At 42.4% G+C, this 21,474-nt stretch overlaps 1 protein-coding gene across 5 annotated transcripts in view; it reads left to right on the top strand.

Moving 5' to 3' along the window:
* scaper (S-phase cyclin A-associated protein in the ER) overlaps window positions 1-21,474 on the top strand; it is a 116,099-nt gene that overhangs the window by 72,641 nt on the left and 21,984 nt on the right. For all 5 annotated transcript variants that reach the window (XM_021571194.2, XM_021571178.2, XM_021571170.2 and 2 more), the window contains 3 exons: window positions 260-325; window positions 446-572; window positions 9,228-9,343. In XM_021571194.2, coding sequence (XP_021426869.2) covers window positions 260-325; window positions 446-572; window positions 9,228-9,343 — 309 coding nt within the window. The remainder of the gene's footprint in view (window positions 1-259; window positions 326-445; window positions 573-9,227; window positions 9,344-21,474) is intronic.

The raw sequence follows: 21,474 nt of genomic DNA, 5'->3' as shown, positions 1-21,474 counted from the left end.
ACATGTGATATGCCATTGTAAAGTGATGAGGGTGGAATGTCCTTGTGAATTTTTAAAAGCAGTGAGGAACTATGCCCCTGTAGAATTGATGCATGATTTATTTAGAGTTACTGGGGGGGAACAGTTGACAGGCAAAATAAACACTTAACTTGATCTTTTTCTGTTCCTTCAGACTTCTCATCCTCCCCTGCCTTTTCTCTGACCACTGGAGTACTCTTTTCCTCTTATTCAAATACTGTTTTTTATGTTCCCTCTGTAGGGCAAAGGAGTACGAGACATCAATGGAGGCAAAGACACAAGTCCCCGACTCCCCATACAAGGCCAAGTTAGTTCCCTACTTAACATTTATGCCTTCTACTTCATCTACTTAACTGTAGTGAATATTGATGATACTGAAATTATAGATGGATGGATGACTGGACTAAGCCTCTCCCCCTCTCTCTAGGCTCCAGCGTCTGGTGAAGGACTTGGTGAAGCAGCTCCAGGGCCAGGACAGCGGGCAGTGGGCCAACACTAGGGTGTCAGGCCTGGACAGAACCCTGGGAGAGATCTCCCGCATCCTGGAGAAGCAGGTAAATCACTAACACCTCTCCTCCATGTCATATAGTGCTGCTTGGGTGTTGCTATGTCAGTGCTTAGTCAGTGTGGGTTGTGTGTGCAGTGAGTGGGACAGTTCTCTGAACTGAAGCGTTCTGTTTGGCTGCAGCTCTCTGTCTGTCTTCCAGTGTAGAGTATCACTTACTCCCCAACACCTTGCCCCAGGTTATTTGTAATGCAGGCCAGATTAGCTATGTCTTTTCATTGGCCACATGTTACTAATAGAGGAGCAACCCATTACTAGACAGGCAAACATTTGCATGCCTCAGAAGTATATTGTGGGTTTATACAATAACAAGGTTTTCCTAGAAAATGTAATCCAAAGGATCTCAAATTACAGTGGAGTATCAGGTATTTCATTGGTATTTGCTGCTTTTTTAGAAAGCTATATACTGAATGACAGACATTGATAACAACAGTTGACTTAAGTCAATGTAATGAATGAAAGAAATCCACTGTAGATGAGTCTTTGTTTGATGGTATTTTATGGAGTTGCACTGGGTTTATGAAGAGGACCTGTCACTGTGTTTATGAAGAGGAAAACATATAGTGACAAGCCATCATTCTTCTGCCAAGTTGCAGTTCAAGGTCTGATAAAGCACACTGTGCATGTTGGTGGGTGGGAGGATAGAGAGATGATGGTGTCTGGTCATTGACAGGGGGAGGGGTGGAGAGGCTATTACTGAATTTCCCCAGAGAGAGGGAGAGCGAGGTGGCAGGAGTGACTGGCACAGCAGTACAGTGTAATGAGAGAAGAGGAGTCCAGTGTGATGGTGTTCAAGCTGTCACTAACAGGGGAACTCCTCCCATTAGCTCCATACTCTCCCTGTTGGAGGTCAGGGGTCACTAGGCCTGGAGTCCTCCTCAATTCAACACTGGTATCGCTAGGACAGACAACTCTGTGTGGTTAAAGCTCTTTACATATTTATAGTTCATTAAAACAATTGAGGAAAGCCCTATTGTGAATTCATTCGAGTTTTGTGGGTGTAGAGGGGTGGAAGAGACTTCATTCAGTATGTCTGTTAAACACATTCTTCCCCCTCAGCCCAGAGCAGAGTGAGCCTGGGCTGAGGGGAGTGGGGTGGGCCATGGTGGGCTGGCCTGTGAACCAGCCTGGGGAGCACTTCCTCCTCTAATCCCAGGACAAAGGCAAATAAATATAGTCTCTGTCAGCATGGGTGTCTGCCCCCTGAGTCACTTTAAGTCAGGATCGTTTAGATTATTTGACCTAACAAGCATATCTCGTGTTATTGACTCACCTAGATATTTGTTTTTCCTCTGCGGTATCTGATTCAGTCTCCACTTTCCCTGCTAATTCCTTGAACAACACCCGACACTCCCCCTCCACGGCTGCCTCAGTCAGCCCCCCCCCCCCCAGTCTCCGACCCCAGCACGCCTCTCCCTCTGTGAGCACTAATGGGTTCTTTTTTTGTCAAACTCAAAAGAAGTAGAGAGCTTTTTCCCTCTAAGATTTTCTTTCAGGGCAATTTCTTACCTTTCTGCTCTCATACCTTGGTAATGAACTTGCATATTTACACACTGGCCCAAATTTGTTTGTCACTGCTTTCAAATAAAGGCTGGCCTTAGATGGAGAGAGTTTATGACACTTGAGGGACTGTCAGAAACACTGTGGTCTAAGAGCTGAAGAGTGGAGACTGTATTTACATTTTCATTTGCCAGCTGTCATGGGCTGGTTGGTCTCCCCTTCATGACTAACCGTTGGCTTGTTCTACCTGGGATGTGGAGGTGGGGGAATAGGGCAACAGAGTAACAAGAACATAGGGCCTCAAGGAGCCTGCCTGAAGTTGACGGATGTAGCCAAAATTAGCAGTGTCTGAATGTTGTGAAATTCCAAGGTTATATTTTGTATTCCTGCACACTGAATGCAATACTCACCTAAGACGAGTATACTGGTCTTGTAGCTGAAAATCATACTTTTCTCTAAATTCCTCATCCCCTTGGAGGGTTTTCTTTGTTCCACCTGGCTTAGATTGGGAGTGTTAGTGTGTCATAGATCCACTTTCCCCAAATGTTTGTTTTATTGAGCTTGTCAGATGAGACTAGGAGGACCAAACTGACAGGAAGTGTGACAGGAAGTGTGTCAGGAAGCTTATTATTATTCCTCAATAGTCTGGTCTATGGCTATAAGTGCTCACATTAAGCATTCAAATTGATGAGGTTAATTGTTATTTCACATCCAGGTTAATAATACACTTACTTTTGTAAAGAAATTGCAGATTTTGTTTAAGATTAGTACCATTTTTGTACATTTTTTTGGCTAAGGGTTATACTCCAATGAGTTTCAATGCTATTGTCGGCTTACCCCTATACAAGAAGTGTTAAGATTTGAATGATAAGTGTTATGGTTATTTAATCTAGTCTTGACAGCTATTGAAGAGAGGCTATGTGATTTACTATGTCGCCAAACCTTAACCCATCTGGAATTCTTTAGTTATTATGTTAACTACAGATTTTACTACAATAAATGAATAGAGTAGACTAAAGTTGGCCAGAATATGATCCATTCACATGACCTGCTCTTGAATAGGCCCTATTGTATGAAAATAACCCTCTTATTATGAGTTCGGAAGGAGTTATATTGTTTATCAAACAAACAAGCTTTTGTGTTGTTGCTGCCAAAGTATGTCATAAAGTCAGGGAAATCGTTTAATTTGACATTCTTTGTTTCTCCGAAGTACCTACATGTTTCTTACCTAACCAGGACAGGTTTGCTGGAGACTATGAATATGGCCTTTAATATTTGAGTTGATGTTTCCAGGATGGCTGACTTTTTGTAACTTTAACTGGGGTAAAACATTGAAATCCCTCTGTGTTGTAGTTCCTCCATAGGCTGTCTGGTGTCTGATTTTGCGTCTCAGTACAGGGTTTGTATTAGCCGGTAAAAAAATCTTTATCCCCACCCAATAATGTTTTTTATTCATTGATGGAAATACCAGTCAATGTTTTTCAACTTCAAAGGCAAATATACTTCATAGACTAATAAATCCTCAAACTGCTGGGAAATTAGTGTCTGCTGGGTTTCTATTTTTACTCACGCAAAAGACACGCATAAGGGACTTCAGCTAAGTGCACGCGACTGGGAAAAATTGGTGAAGATTGTGTTGATTATCCCTGTTTCCAGTGTGCCTTCTGAGAGGGGATTTTTTTCCCTCCAAAACATCTTAAAGATGGCCTCACGATTGAGCCATTTTGAGGACAAAGTAAAGAGGCTGATGCGCCGTCGCAAGCTGCTCCAAGGAGTTGGAGAGTTTTGACTTCCCAACAGCAGCGGCTCACTTTGAGCAGGCCACGGTCTACCTCAAACACAATCAAATTAGAGGAAAGTGTTTGCGAGGCCCAGTCCTAGCAGTTCTGCTGCCACCCTAGGCCAGAGCAACATATGCGCCTGTGTCATGTATAGTATAAAGATTTGGAAGGGATTAGTGGAGTAATGATGTGTATCATGCACAGTTGGTGAATTTCAGTTGAGCTTATTCAGTAGCACTTGGAAACTAAACATCATTGTCAACTATTCACATCGCAGAGTTACAATGTTGCAATAACTAGGCAGACAACTGCCTATAGTAGGAAATAGAGTTCTCAATAATCCACGTATATCACACACAGTCACGACCTCACGATAGTTGAAATTATAATAAACATTTATTATCATCATCCATTAGAAAATGGTGCGATATATGATTTGAGCTTTATAAACAAGTGTTTTTATAAATGTAGGATTCATTTTACAGCATTGTTAAATAAGCTTTCTCTCAATAAACCAGCCTTAACGAATTCATTTATTTACATCTTTTTACATATTTACAATTAGCATATATACAATTTGTTTGTCCAACATCGATTTCTTCATTTTGTGGCTCCCTGGAGCAGGGGTATACAACTCTTGCCCTACAAGGTCCGGAGCCTGTTGGTTTTTTGTTCTACCTGATAATGAATTGCACCTAATCAGTCCCTGATTAGACAGGAACAGGTATAAAAAGTAGTGGAACTGGCTTTGCGGTCCAGAGTTGAGTTTGAGGGGCCTAGAGTGTCCTCTTTCCACTGCTGTGGTGCTGAATCGCAGAGGGAGTGGGGTGGGCCGGCACGGTCATGGCTAGAAGGGATCCTGCTTTTGTCAAATTAACAAATGTATCTAACCCATTTCACTACACCCGCAATAACATCTGCTAAACACATGTATGTGACCAATAAGATTTGATTTTGTTTTGACCCTTTTCTCCTAACCTGTTATGTTAGTTCTCCTAACCTGCTACGACAAGTCAAATCTGAAGTTAATTTAACAAAACTGGTCCCTTCTAGCCATGACCGGCCGGCCCTGGTGTTCGTAGACAGCCATGTTTTGTTATTTATTAAGCCTAATTAAAATGTTTATGCCTAAGCTAATTAAATTAGTGAGGCCTACATTTAATTTGAAAACAGCTGTTTTTTGTAATTTATTAAAAATGTAATGCAAATAGCCTATAGGACAGGTCGTTCGCAAATTATAGTATACAAATATTATATTTTTTACTTTTAACTGTGTAGGCGACTTGTTCTTCTAGGCTAAATGTTTTTCTTTTTTTAAATGACATTCACTAGCCTCATCAGTCTAATGAATCTCAGTCCATTTTATAAAATAAACTCACCCAGTATTGTTTCCCATTTTAAAATAAACTCACCCAGTATTGTTTCTCATTTAAAATAAACTCATCCAGTATTGTTTCTCATTTAAAATATACTCACCCAGTATTGTTTCTCACATAAAATACACTCACCCAATATTGTTTCTCACATAAAATAAACTCATCCAGTATTGTTTCCCATTTTCAAATGAACTCACCCAGTATTGTTTCTCACATAAAATAAACTCACCCAGTAATGTTTCTCATTCAAAATAAACTCCCCCAGTATTGTTTCACATTTAAAATAAACTCACCCAGTATTGTTTCTCATTTAAAATAAACTCACCCAGTATTGTTTCACATTTAAAATAAACTCACCCAGTATTGTTTCACATTTAAAATAAACTCACCCAGTATTGTTTCTCATTCAAAATAAACTCCCCCAGTATTGTTTCTCATTTAAAATAAACTCACCCAGTATTGTTTCACATTTAAAATAAACTCCCCCAGTATTGTTTCTCATTCAAAATAAACTCCCCCAGTATTGTTTCACATTTAAAATAAACTCACCCAGTATTGTTTCCCATTTACAGTCTCCATTTACAGTCTCTCAACCAATCATTCTACTTTAGTGTACCAAACAGCATGCCATTACACCCTTTTAATATACAAACTCTTACTCAGTCTCTAAATGTTTACTCCAGCAGTCTTGTTGTGGTTTATCACTCCTCCCATACATGCAGATGCTGGTTTAGACTACTGAACAAAATTGAGACTTTGTTTACTCCTCACAGGCTTTTTTTGCAAGTGTATATGTTAGTCGGGGTCCAAGATGAAATGCATGTATGGGGGTGTCTGCCCTGCTCACTCCGTCTGTAATATTGTTTGGGGCAACCAGTTTGAGGCCAAAGACTGATTGACAAAGGGGCTGTCCTGTGTCACACCTTTAATGAACTCCCAGCCAGTTGTTCCCCAGCGCCTGGGGCCAGAGGATCGGGGCTTTCCCCTCCATTTCCCCTCCTCCTTTCTTTATGTATCTAATTAAAGTGGCTAGTGGGAGGTGACTACAAAGAGCTGTCCGGCTGGCCCTCCCTACCTCCCTTTCTCCCGCTTCTCTCAGCAGTGCCACAGCCACAGGAATTAACAGCTGCCAGCCTTCTGATTAGCTGGGGTACTAATGGTCAGCAGGAGTAAGAATTGGGTAAGATTCCTTCAGCTCTATAATTCATGATAGACTCGACTGTCTGGCCTGCCCCCTCGCCTTTCCTCATGTCCTCAGTCATGTTGGGAGTTTCACTTTAGAAGAAATGTACCCCTCATCCTATTACACTGTCACCAGATTGTCTAGCAGGGAGTGACAGGACACAGACAGATCACACATTGCTCCATAGTTACATGGAGTGGAGGATTGGTGCTAAGCTAGATGTGGCATGTTGAAAATATGAATCAAATCCAGATGTTGTAACCATGGCTTTGGAACCGGAAGCCTGTTGGCTGTAATCAACATTTGGCAACAATAGATACAATAGTTACTACAGCACACGTCCTATGGAGATCTCACCTTAAGGTTGTTATACAGTTCCCAGTGTGTTTCAAAGTGTTATTTAATGAAAGACAGCTCTATTGTTTCTATGTGTAACTCACAGTAAGTGTGCCTGAAGAACTCCGTACCAGAGGGTTCTGTTTAACATTGCATGTAATTCGGCTGTTATTGCAATTTGCTCTCTTTAGTTGTTTCAATTTAAAAGTTATTCTTCATTGATCGGGAACAAGAAGGCCTATTATTCCTGCTCTGCTCTACTGCCATCCACAGTACTGAGCCAGCAGAGTGTAAAGCTGTACATCATAGATAGAAGGAAGGGAAAGGGGGATACCTACCTAGTCAGTTGCACAACTGAATGCATTCAACCCGAAACGTGAGGAACACCACAGAGGTCCACTCACTGATTTACTATGCTGGTTCCTGCACCAAAAACACCAATATCTGATTGTGTTCTTTTAAGAAATGAATGATTGTGTATCTCCACACGAGCAGATGGGTCATGTCTGGGAAGGATGCCATGGGTATTGCAGATGTAGACCACCTGAAGAAGTTGGCTAAAATGATTGGAGGTTAATCCTCTTTTCTTTTTTTGTCACAGCAGATTGATCTGTCAACAGGCCAAGACCGATGCAGCCAAACTGTCCCAGTCTGGCTTTACCGTCAGACAGCCAGAGCTGGGCAGGTCCTAGTTAACCCCTTTAAAAGACCATTTGATAAGACACCATGAAAGAGCTGCCTTTTCTCATTTAGCCCAGAAACTTTTAGATGGCTGCGTTGATGGGTGAGTTAAGAATGGGTTAAACCCAGCTCAGTGCTAGAGACCATATCGATGGAAACCGCTGGTAACCTACATAAAGGAGGTTGTTCTCTTATAAACAGCACTCAACCACACACATGGGCAGATTGGATCATGGTAGAGATTTCCATAATCCTCACTGCACATCATACATAGGGCCTCTGGTGTTTTTTCAGTGTGTTGGTCCAAATCCCTTAACCCTAGCAGAGTTCAGTGTTTTTTGTCACCGGATCCTGCTGACTTGGGCCTTGGCAGTCTGTGTGAGTGACAGATGAAGAGCTTATATATCGTTTTGCAAAGCGCTTCCTCAATGTGTTCAGGCTTGTTGGCAAACCCTTCATCCGTGGAACTAAAATAGAGTGGAGTGCCTGGATTTGAGGGCTGTCACACTACCTGGGAGACAGTGACCTCATTAGGTATAGGAGGGACCCCCAGTGTACCTCCATGCTTGGTGTGGTGAGGAATGACTGTCCCCCTGGCTGCTCCCTCTGTGAGGAAAGCCTTCCATCAGCACCCACTCCTCCCCTGGAGCCCCTATCCTCCCGGTCGACCCAGGCACTAACATGTCTGATAGCAGCCGCTTGCTCTGGGCTTTGGAGCTGTTGATTTATTGGACTGTGTAGCTGCAGCAGCATCTGACCCAATGCCAAGAGCTCTGACTCTCTTCTCCTCTCCTTGCAACAGGGCAGGGCCCTCTTATTTAGTGCTGTTTGGTCTTAAATCTATGGACTGCTGTATTGACACTATTGTGTTAGACTAAACATGTTTGTTTAATGATTGTTTTAATGATGGTTTCGAGGCGCATTCTACTATACCTTTTAAAACTGCAATATGTAACTATTTGGGCGACCTGACCAAATGCACATAGAAATGTGAGTTATAGATCTTAGACTCGCTGTCAATAAGAATGACAGAAGAGGTTGATATGTTCTATATTTCTATGCTTCCCATGCTAAACTTTTGCTTTCATTTTTTGTAGACCAGCTTCAAACAGTTTAATACAATATTTTTGTTTCTAGAAAATATATTTCACATCGGTTTAGATGACAATGATTCTCTACACTATACATTGTTTTGTCACACAAACTGAAATTAGGCAACCTATTAGAATATTAGCAACCAGGAAATGGCGGAGTGATTTTTGCATATTGCACCTTTTTTAAATGCAGTGTGCTAGGCTCAGCTGGGTGCACTTCCTCTGTCAGAGTTATAGCTCATTTTATATTGGAATAAATAAAGAGTAAATTCAGAATGTATCCAATACTCTTATCTTGATTGATGATTTTCTTAAGTTTTTGTTTGATTTCTCTGTTCTCTACTTTTGTACAGTCTCCCCTCAGCCTGTGTTTGTGAACACAGACCACCCTGGTGCTGTGTGTGTGTGTGTGTGTGTGTGTGTGTGTGTGTGTGTGTGTGTGTGTGTGTGTGTGGGTCTGCAGAGTAGCTGTCCTCCATTGAGACTTGCCTGGGCTGTAGTGGGGGTGGAACGCTGGGGTTGTGCACTTTTGAGATTTAACAGGAATGCTTTGGGGATCACTTTGTTTCAGATTTCATTCCCAACTGGGAGGTGAGGAAAAGAGAAGCTGGGTCCACACTGAGAGTAACGTGATACCTTGGTCCGTCCAGCTCCCTGTTACCTGAATGTGGTTCTTGTTCTTTCTCTCTACAGAACAATGCAGATCAAGTGGCGTTCCAGGTGGGCGGGGGACTCTCTGCTCTGGAACAGATTCTGCTGGTCGTCACTGCAGCCTCCACCCCCACCGCAGTCCCACGCATTCCAATCAAGTGAGTACCAGCTTTTACAGTCAAATACAGCTCACCTCCTCTCCAAGCACACTGTCTTTTGATACTCTTTATTCATATTAGAGGGTTTTACACAAACTATGTGGTTGCTGCTTGTGGCTCTGCAGGGGTCATGACCATTTGTCAACTCTCTGTCACCTCTGCTGAGACAGCCATGAGGAAGTGTACATTTCAATTACCCTGTTGTTTTTGGATAGAACGACCTTGTTCCCCATACAATACAACTTCATTAATCCATTGAAATGGAAATGTTGTATTTTTGCTGTGTTCCTTCCCCCCCCCTGACACCACACATACACCCTCAATAGGCTAAAAACAGCACAGGGTCATCTGCAAAGCAGCACCCCTAGAGCAAGTTAGTCTCATTTAGTCTTCACAACCAGCATACAATATCCTGGCCTAGTGCTACTCTCATAGCCTCATGAGCCAGCGTTTCACTGTCCGGCGTCCGACCCGACCTCCACTGAAAAACCATGAGCCTTTTCAGCTGCTGTGTACAGCCTCTAAAGACATGGTCCACACTCAGACTGTGTCCTCTCCCTGACCCCAGTGACAGCTCTCCTCTGTTTACAATTGGAGATGTGAGGTAACCTCAGCCCCTCCTTTTATTTCTCTGTTTATAGTGCTCACATCTCAATAAATATCCTAAATGGATCATGAATAATAATGCACCATTTTAAAAAAAGAATAAAAAAAGAAGGGGATTATATTTTGGTCATCTATTTTGTATTCCTTCTTTTCTGTTGATCTACAGAAAGGCCGTGTGTCTAATCCATCAGACAGACTCTGTCGTGGTTTTGAGTTGTGGGTCTGGAGTTAGCGTGGCCTGCCAGTAGATAACCTCTGAGAGACCGCCATTCTCACCACACTGGGACTCTAATGGACTGGAATGGACTCTCTCCTTCACTTATTAGCATTTACTGTTTCCCAAACCTCCACTAATGGACAAACGTTACTTGTATTTATAATGCTTTTACGTATGGCCATTCGTGTTTATCGATTTATTTAAAACATTTTACTTCCTCAATCACTAATCCTAGAGAATTTGAAGCAGACTTCAGTATTGTGAGGAATTTGATTAACTTAAATGGGGGGAGAGGTTTCTGCTTGTAGGTAGCTTGGAGTCTTTTGCTCACAATTGGACTGTTTTTGCTTGTTGGAGCTGAAGACCATACACACACGGTTGTTACTATGCTTTGAGAGTTCCACTTGACATACAGTGCATTCGGAAAGTATTCAAACCCCTTGACTTTTCCCACATTTTGTTACTTTACAGCCTTATTCTAAATTGGATTAAATAAATTATTTTCCTCGTCAATCTACACACAATACCCTAAAATGACAAAACGAAAACAGGTTTTTTTTTTTAAATACCTTAGTTACATAAGTGTTCAGACCCTTTGCTATGAGACTCGAAATTGAGCTCAAGTGCATCCTGTTTCTATTGATCATCTTTCAGATGTTTCTACAACTTGATTGGAGACTACCTGTGGTAAATTCAATTGATAGGACATGATTTGGAAAGGCACACACCTTTTTATATATAAGCGTCCCACAGTTGACAAAACCAAGCCATGAGGTCGAAGGAATTGTCCGTAGAGCACCGAGACAGGATTGTGTCGAGGCACAGATCTGGGGAAGGGTACCAAAACATTTCTGACAGAGTCTGAGTTCCTCTTGGGATATGGAAGAACCTTCCAGAAGGACAACCATCTCTGCAGCACTTCACCAATCAGGACTTTATGGTAGAGTGGCCGGACGGAAGCCACTCCTCAGTAAAAGGCACATGACAGCTTCTTGGAGTTTGCCAAAAAGGTCTGATGAAACGAAGATTTAACTCTTTGGCCTGAATGCCAAGCGTCACATCTGGAGGACACCTGGTACCATCCCTATGGTGAAGCATAGTGGTGACCGCATCATGCTGTGGGGATGTTTTTCAGCAGCAGGGACTAGGAGAGTAGTCGGGATCAAGGGAAAGATGAACGTAGCAAAGTACAGAGATCCTTGATGAAAACCTGCTCAGGACCTCAGACTGGGGCGAAGGTTCACCTTCCAACAGGACAATGACCCTAAGCACACAGCCAAGACAACGCTGTAGTGGCTTCGGGACAAGTCTCAATGTCCTTGAGTGACCTAACCAGAGCCCGGACTTGAACCCAATCAAACATCTCTGGAGAGACATGAAAATAGCTGTGCAACAACACTCCCCATCCAACCTGACAGCGCTTGAAAAGATCTGCAGAGAAGAATGGGAGAAACTCCCCAGATACAGGTGTGCCAAGCTTAGCGTCATACCCAAGAAGACTCCAGGCTGTAATCACTGCCAAAGGTGCTTCAACAAAGTACTGAGTAAAGGGCCTGAATACTTATGTAAATGTAGTGGGTTTTTTTTTGTCATTATTGGTTTTTGTGTGTAGATTGATTGAGGGGGGGACTATATTCATTTAGAATAAGGCTGTAACGTAACAAAATGTGGAAAAAGTCAAGGGGTCTGAGTACTTTCTGAATCCACTGTAACTATGACGAGGTGTGTAAGATCAGAGCAGGGTTTCCGTTAGGAACATGTGGTGACGGACATTTGAGAAATGTACCGGACTCATATGCATTGGGTTCATAAGCTGATTAGGGCGTCCACCCACGGTTCTCAGAATGACAGAAATCACTTTTAGAATATGGTCATTCATATTAACAGAACGTGCAAGTTGAGAAGGCAGCGATGGGCGGTCCTTCTTACCGAATTCTGATGTGCACTTTGAACATGTTAGAATAACTGTCCACATTAACTTTTCATCTGTCAACAAGACGAGTAATGAACAGCAAAATCACTAGCCTATGTCAATTTACTATAGTAGAAAAGCTACCTATTCTATTGGTCAGCTTGTCAAGAAAGAAATAGCCTATTCCAAACAGACTCTGGGAAAGTTGTGGGAGGATTGAACCCTAATTCATACAACCAGTGTGCCTAGGCTACGTAAATAATTAAGTTTAAAAAAAGCAATGAGTCTGATGCAACAGATCGGAACGTTTAGCTTCAAACGTTGATAAACTGTTATTTCTTCACATTATAAGCGCTGCAATGCACACAAGGCAGTAGACGACGCACAAATGTTTGTTCGATAATACAATTAGCAGGAAAACACAGTTGCCAAAATGGCACTGCACATGCGAGCGGTTTCATTGTGACAGTGATGAAAGTATCCTTAGAATTGTAGACGAGAGGAGAGCTAAAGGGCTACTTTGAATCATAGTATTAATGTATTAAACGTTCAGATTTCAAACAATTAAGCATATGTTTTCAAAAGCTCATTGCAAAGTGGTGTGTGACGCGCTGTTGAAGCCTGCCTTTTGTTGCCGTTTAATGCCGTGTTCAAAACAACTGGGGTCTCGGAAATCTCTTACTTCTTCTGTGCGTTCAAGACAAAGCAAGCTCCTACTGGGAAAAATAGTTTTGAATGGGCTCTGTATCTGTATGCTGTAGGCCTATGTGTGTGATAAATAAGATACATAATGAATATACAATACACGCGCCAATTTAATTCCACTGAATTATGCAAATACACTATAGATAAGCATGTCAAATGTATTTACATGGACTGATATTTCCATCAATGAATAGGCTAAAAAGTATTATTTCGCAATGGGATTTTTTCTTCTTCTCCCAGACAATTGGCCGGCACCAATTTTATCTATCGGATTTTCAATTTTTTTATTGTCCAAAAGCCGGCTATTACCGGCTAACGCAAACCATGGATCAGAGGTACTTATTTCATCCTCTACAGAACAGCTTGTCCAATCCAGAGCTGAAGTGTGCAATGTCTAGTGATAATGGAATGGCCTCCCAGTTACCTTCTTTCAGTACTCAATTACTTACTACCTTGTCTGAACATGTTGAGAATAACTTCTCCAGAGTTTCTATAAATATGCATAAGACTGAGGACAAGTCCAATACACCAAGAAGGGGCAACTCACTCCTTCGTCATCACAATTAGGAATGTTAGGATGCAACTAAAGAAAAGCTTAAGAAATTAGTCCAGTTCTTGGTGTGTGTGTGTGTGTGTGTATATATATATATATATATATATATGAATCAGTAGTATTATACTTTTAACAGTATTTAGTGACTGTATTCATGATGTTGCCAATGGCAAAACATGCGAAGTGTTGCCAGGTCCTGTCTGGACAGCTGAATGGTCTAACCAGCACCTATGGTGTTTGTTGGTATTGATTGGCTCAGGTTGTGATAGGCTGGCTTTCTATAGACCTTCTCTGTCATCTGTGCTGTAGAGTAGAAGGCCTGGGGTTGTTGCTATGAACTAGGGTCTGAACCTGAGATAACCCTACAGAGCATATCAATCCAGCCCCTCAGACACACCCCGCCCACACTCAATGTAGTCCTGTGCCTGGTTAAACATGTATTACTCCACCCACATTCTATAAACACACACATTTACAAAATAGGAAAGGTAAGGGAGTCAAATCAGGTCAAGGGAAGAGAATATTGAGAGCTACAGTGGTGATGAGATGCAACACAAGGACATGGTCTTTTTGTCCACTAATCACTATTTCTCATCAGGATGGCGTAATGGGCGGTGTCTGTGAGACAGACGCTAACCACAGCGCTCGCTACATTATCTGTTTACAGTAATGCTGCCGTATTGATCGCCTCCTCTCAGATAAGCTGAGTGATTTACAAAAAAAGTCAACTGCAGAGTTGGAGATGCTCGGGCAATATTACCCCTCTGGGAGGCCCACTCCACCTCGTTACCATTACATTAATGAGCTAATTCCCCAGTGAGGCTCTGCTAATGTCCCTGTGTAACCCTGTTGCCGCTGGATCCCTGTCTAGACTAGCAGAGCAACAACTCTCATTAACATGAATATAGCAGTTTGTCGAATATGTCAAAGATGTTAACGTGGAAAGTCATGCATTAACCATATTTACTTGCATGTGAAGATTAACCTTAATTGGTCTGCACCTGGAGAGTAATTTTGTAGTTTTGAAAATCGTTCAATCATCTAAATAATAAATAAATAAACTCTTCCTAATAAAGTTGTGTATTTCAATCTTAACTTGAGGGACTATTGTTAAAAATCCTTCAATGAATGTATATTTTTTATTGGAGCAGTGCAAGTGTGTGCTCTGTGGGATTCTGAGTGGAGAGTGTTGTGTTCCCTAGGGGAGGAGGGGGAGAGCTGTCTAAAACAAGCTGTAAATGATCCCAGATCCTCACCAGGCAGCACCTCTGCTCTGCTCTCTCTGCCTCTGGAGACTCTTATCTTCAGTGTCACTATTAGTATATGGTGAGAAAATGTTTTGCCCCAGGCTGAGGTGTGGATTAGGTGGGGGGTAAACTGAGGTGTCGTTCTGACTGCGTTTTTTAAAACTTTATCAGCACATCCTTCCTCGCTTTGGGGAAATCACTGTGTGAATTGATTAGCAAAAGCAAAGTTTCCATATCACTACTTTAACAAATCCAACACTTCTCAGATGTGTTAAGGCAAGATGGATGCTTTCTTCAAGTATTCCAACCTTGTGTCAACTACTGTGTGTTTATGGGATATGTCCCTTTGTCTCCCAGAAGGGGTCACTGGGGAGTAGAGAGGGGGAGAGAGATGGGACTAGTGTCCCAGTGATATCTGGGCTCAGCACCAGAGCCTGTCAGCATATGGGCCCGTCTCTGGTGCTGCTGGAGTATAACTCAGAGAGAAGACAAGCCAGCGTTAGACCAGACATACTGGCCCATCTGAAGGGCTGAAGAGCCAGTCGTATAACTTTGAGTTGAATTTTAGAGAATTGTTTATTCCTTTAGAGTAGGGAGAAGAGACCATTCAATATGACTCTGGTTGTGGTATCCATTTTATCTAAGTGATAAGTGGAACAGGGGCCCCTGTCCTACCTTGCTGAAAATGGAACGAGCTGCTTTCTAGTTTTAGAGAGACGTCTTAACAGTGCAGTGGCACTGCTGTGCTAGGACACTGCATGTTAAAACACTATTGTAGTTGACCACCTCTGTCACATTACTGAGTGTGTCCAGTGAAATCAAAGCTGCTACCTGTGGTTTCCTTTCAGGATGTCATTATAGGGTACGAGTGAGTGAGTGTGTGCTTGCATGTGTGTGTGATGCGTGACGGCTCATCAGATTTCTCCCAGTATATACCCAGCCGGTGTGGCATGACAGGCAGAATGGACATCTTGGAAGCACTCAGGGTATCAGATAGATCAACAGGAGAATCAAATGAAATGCCATTTAGATAGCAGTGAATGAAGGGATTGTTTGACGGTACCAGGAAATGGATTTGCTCTTCACCTTGTGTTTTGGCTTACACCGTGCCCAAACCAGACGAGCGCAAATTGATTTTGTCGCCCCACACCAAACGCGATCACGACACGCAGGTTGAAATATCAAAACAAACTCTGAACCAATTATATTAATTTGGGGATAGGTCGAAAAGCACTAAACATTTATGGCAATTTAGCTAGTTAGCTTGCAGTTGATAGCTAATTTGTCCTATTTAGCTATCTTGCTGTTGCTAGCTAATTTGTCCTGGGATATAAAGTTAAGTTATTTTACCTGAAATGCACAAGATCCTCAACTCCAACAATTAATCCACACACAAAATGTTAAACCAAATCTTTTTTAGTCATCTCTCCTCCTTCCAGTATTTTTCTTCTTTGGACTTTATATGGCGATTGGCAGCCAACTTTCCTAATAAGGTGTATTACCACGAACGACCGACCTCGGTTCATCTTTCAATCCCCCACGTGGGTATAACCAATGACGAGATGGCACTTGGGTATCTGCTCCTATAAACCAATGAGGAGATGGAAGAGGCAGGACTTGCACTGCGTTCAGCGTCACAAATGGAACGGACTTCTATTTTAGCGCTTGGCAACGCAGACGTTCGTTGGCGCGCGTGAGCAATGTGGGTGCAGTAATTGAATAACATGTATATGTAAATTCATTTTGCAACATGAGCGGTGTGGACAGCATGTTAGGATTTTTTTTCTTTTTTTTTCTGAACACAAATTTTCTTTGTTGAAAAGCAGGGATTCAACCTGATCTGGAAGTTGATCAGATTTCTGCAGCATTTCCATGGTCAGGCCTTACTGGGCACATAGGAAAAGCACAGGGACATTGGGAAACGTGAGCTTGAGGTTTAGGTGGAACGATCTCCTGCTTGATAACCCAGTGACAAAAAGCATAAAGAGTCTTTTACATGGTTGATGTCCTGTTGTCTTTGCAAGATAGGAAGTGCTAGACTTCGGAAAATTGGAAACATCTATCTGTAAGGGGAGTCTAGTTGGTATTGTCCCAGTACCCTAAACTATTATGCTGTTTCTGTTGTTTATGTCACTAAGAAAATACTGTTAAATACTCTTGAGCCCTAAGTGTCTCCTGGGGTATTTGGGCAGTACAATACTATGTGGGGGTGGGGAGGATCCTGACCTTCGCTCTAATTTTCCCTTCCCAGCCATCTGTCTATCAGCCCCTGGGATACTCTATGGATTCTGGAATGGTTTAAACTTAAGAGTTTTAATTCAGCCACAGAGGTCAGTGACACTCCCAATCCCCCAGCCCCCCTGTTATGTCCGAGCCGGTCGGCCACCCAGGGTGATCCCCACAGGGCTGCATGGTAGGGCTGTCCCAGGTCAAGGTGTTCTCCTGTCAGTGTGTCTCTAGTCTATCTAGCACTCTACACTTGTACATGTGTGAAATAGGACAAATATAAGCACCCACCAAATAATTCTGATTATTATTATTACAGTAACTCCTAGCCTGAGATCGCTGTGTGTCTATGGCCTCATCAGGCCAGTAAGGTGATCAGCTCTGCTGTGGGTGACTGGGGTTAAGCAGTTTACAGTAGGTGAGGAGATTACATTGCTAATTATCTCCATCTCTCTAGGCTTCTTCCTCTTCTCTCTCGGGCTCTCTCTCTACCTCGTTCTCTATACAACCTGTCAGTATGGGCCAGCAGTGGAACCTAATCCCGCGTCTACAAGATAAGGCTTCATTATTCTCAGATTAACAAAGTGCCCGTTGTGTTTCCTGCTGGGTGAAGTCTGGCAGGTGGAGCAGGCACCAAATGATGGGGTCCAGCTGTGGGCGTGGCACACGGTCAAATGGGCAGCCCAGAGCTATGTAGGTGGAGGAATGCTGCCTGTTAGGATGGATTGGCACTCGTGGGTCAACCAACACTACCTACATACTGCACGGTAACACGAGGCGGGCTAGCGTGGCACTTTACTAAATTGCTCCTCAAAATCATTGAGCCTGTCGTCGAGTGGGCACAGCAACAGAGATTCCAGGAGAATGGATGATATCAGGTGTCATGCTAATCATACCGATTTAGGTGGGAGGGAGCAAAAGACAGATCACTGAGATTGCTCATTGTATGAGCTGCTGTAAGGACATTATTCAAACGTGCCTTTGACATTCTCACCATTTGTTTAAAGCGGGCTTAAGACATGCCTGATTATCTGTGTTACAAAGCAATTGCATGCTCATTACATGAGCAGTTGACTGAGACGATTGTGAGAAGTCGGTAGGATGTTCATAACTTCAGATCTGACTGTTTGGTTGAGTGTGTGTGGTGATTCGAATTAGAATGGAATGGATTCCTATCCTAAAATCATCATTATAAACTGGGTGGTTCGAGCCCTGAATGCTAATTGGCTGACAGCCGTGGTATAACAGCCGTGGTATATTTCATACCCGTATACCACGGGTATGACAAAGCATTTTAATTTACTGCTCTAATTACGTTGGTAACCAGTCGATTAATAGCAATAAGGCATTGCTTCGTGCCTAACAGCACTTAGCCATGGTATATTGGCCATATACCACATCTCCTTGGGCCTTATTGCTTAAATATACACGGAACAAAAATATAAACGCAATATTTAACGTGTTGGTCCTATGTTTCATGAGCAAGGTACTAAGGAGTATTTCTGTCTGTAGTAAAGCTGTAGGAACAACTCATTCTGATTAGCTGGGCCTGTTTCCCCAGTGGCCCAGTCATGTGAAATCCATAGATTAGGGCCTAATGAGTTCATTTAAATTGACTGATTTCCTTATTTGAACTATAACTCAGTAAAATCTTTGAAATTGTTGCATGTTGCATTTATATTTTTATTCAGTATAATATAATTCATAATATATTATCTTCTAACAAATGAAATGCATGTTCTACATAAGATTGAAAATTGTCTGCATATATTTGATATGTTGACATTTACAGCTAAATGTGCCTTTAGATCCATCTCTGTCCTATGGGTTTGTGAAGAGAATGGAAGCAGTCGACAGCTGTTTTTCTCTCTAATAAGATTAAAGAAATGAGGGATGTGCCCTTTAATCTGCTGGATAAGAGTGGCAGCCACCTGGGGACTGGCCTGTCTCCCCGCCCCCCCCAGCTCCCAACATGGATAATGACATTCTGGGTAGGGCAGCCTCCACTTACGCATGGAGTAAAACCAGGGTGCTATGGTTGACAGGTTATTATAGAAACATTGTGAAGATGGTGTTTGCCTAATCCATTTCGGGCTTTGCTTTTGTAGCCTATTATTTACAAGTTATTTAATAAATTACTGACCTTCCCTTTTTTGTCATCATTCATCTTCCATTTAGTAGTCTGTGTTTTAGGACTGCTCTCTTGCTCCCTCTCCTCATAATTTCTATGTCTTATAGATTTCCGAGGCCTTTTCATGTAGGACGATGTCAGTGTTGTAACAGGATCAGCCTACCCTGTCATTTTACCTTCCCTATGGTTTGACACCCTGTCTTGTTTAATTCGATAAGGACACCTTGCATTCCATCACAGTAACTGAAAGAATCTTAACCTGAAATGGCTTTTCTCCCTTCTGAGTTAGGCATGGGAGTGATGATAGCCTGGTTTCATCTCTGTACATACAGAATGAACACATTAAAAGCAGCACAGCATCAGACTGAGAGGAAAGCTACTATTTCATTCCATTGGTTTGCAGTGTTTCCAATGGTGGATTTCTGTCACTGAAAAACGGACTTATGGCTGAATTACTAAATTATGGAGAGAAAAAAATAATAATTTGAGGCAGCTCCGGTTCTGGTCGGCTGCCCAGAGAGCACAGTTTGGTGGGGTTCTCACGTTACTTCACTTTAGCCCAATAGAGGCTGTGTTATCATTCCACTCAACCATGATGGCTGCCTTCTTCCACCCACTCCATTCCAAGACTATTAATGGACAATAGAATTAATGTGGCATTTGTGTTTTTGTGCATTCCTGGAAAACAGATCTTATTGAGGAGGCGTTTGGCAGAAACAGGGATCAACACACCAAATCATGTTGTTTTGGTTTGCATTTTCTCAGGAATTTGTATTTAAAATGGTGACGGAAAAGATCCCAACATTTTATTTGGCTAGAATGCCCATACACATACAGCATATGATACTCATATAGTAAGGTGTTTAAAAGTTTTAAGCAAGCAAACCCCAGAGTTCTTAACCAGACATTGATGGGACTATTTGGATACTTTCCCATTACTCACAATGTAATACTTCTCACATTATCACCAAATTCTATGTCTGACAGCTTTACACTACAATGTCAATAATGATATAGAACAAATTACAGATATCCCCACTAGCATATGAAACAAGATGAGTAATTTTGGTCATGAGGAAGTTATTGACAGACCAATCAACCTAGGCCTACATCAGTCTCTGCTATATTCTATCTAAATACCAACTAGGTTGGAGTGGAAATGCGTTGCAGATGTGAATGTTGCGGGAGATATCAAAATGTTTACCAGTTGAAATAAACATGGCCTACTCTAGAATAGGAAAGCCAGATTCCATTCTTCCTCAGAGCAGATAGGACACGCTACTTTTCTATTGGCTAAAATATACAGATGTCAGAAAATATTAAGTGATGAAACAAGGGGGCGCAGCAGTCAGAGCAGAATTATTCATCAGTTATCTGTGGCATGAATCTTCTCATAGGGTTTGTTTAAAGCAGGCATAATACAGAGGCCTGCCTTTAGGCTCTGAGCTGAGGAGCTGCTGAGAGGAATGGCCTTATCGCCACAGAGGAAGCGCTGCAGGATCAGACTCCAGATTGGACCGAATGTGATTTGCACCGAGCTCCACTGGTTCTGCAGATCTCTTGTCTTATTACTGTCCCTAGCTCTGGATAACCAGTTGACTAGTAGTGAGGGGGTAGAGCTATAAGTATACTGAACAAAAATATAAACGCGACAAGTGTTGGTCCCATTTTTCATGAGCTAAAATAAAAGTTCCCAGAAATGTTCCATAAACACAAAGTTTATTTCTCTCGAATGTTGTGCTCACATTTGTTTACATCCCTGTTAGTGAGCATTTCTCATTTTTTCCAAGATGATCCATCCACCTGACAGGTGTGGCATATCAAGAAGCTGATTAACAGCATGATCAGTACCTTGTGCTGGGGACAAATAAGGTCACTCTAAAATTTGCAAGTTTTGAGGGAGTGTGCAATTGGCATGCTGACTGCAGGAATGTCGTGTAACCACGCCAGCCCAAGACCTCCACATCCAGCTTCTTCACCTGCGGGATCGTCTGAGACCAGCCACCCAGACAGCTGATGAAACTGTGGATATGAACAACCAAAGAATGTCTGCACAAACTGTCAGAAGCTGTTTCAGGGAAGCTCATCTGCGTGCTCGTCATCCTCACCAGGGTTTTGACCAGACTGCCGGTCGGCGTCGTAACCGACTTCAGTGGGAAAATGCTCACCTTCGATGGCTACTGGCGTGCTGGAGAAGTGCTCTTCAAGGATGAATCCCAGTATCAACTGTACCGGGCAGACTGTGTGTATGGCATTGTGTGGGCGAGCAGTGTGCTGATGTCAACATTGTGGACACTGACCCATGGGGACAGTAAGGTTATGGTATGGGCAGGCATAAGCTACGGACCACAAACCCAGTTGCATTTTATTGATGGCAGTTTGAATGTGCACAGATACTGTGACTTGATCCTAAGGCCCATTTGTCACGCCATTCATCCGCCGCCATCACCTCATGTTTCAGCATGATAATGCACGGCCCCATGTCTCAAGGATCTGAACACAATTCCTGGGAGCTGAAAATGTCCCAGTTCTTG

This window comes from Oncorhynchus mykiss, chromosome 2 (genome assembly GCF_013265735.2).
Source record: "Oncorhynchus mykiss isolate Arlee chromosome 2, USDA_OmykA_1.1, whole genome shotgun sequence".
NCBI lineage: Eukaryota > Metazoa > Chordata > Actinopteri > Salmoniformes > Salmonidae > Oncorhynchus > Oncorhynchus mykiss.
The sequence above is the reverse complement of the archived record's forward strand: the minus strand, read 5'-3'. Positions and strand labels throughout refer to the sequence as shown.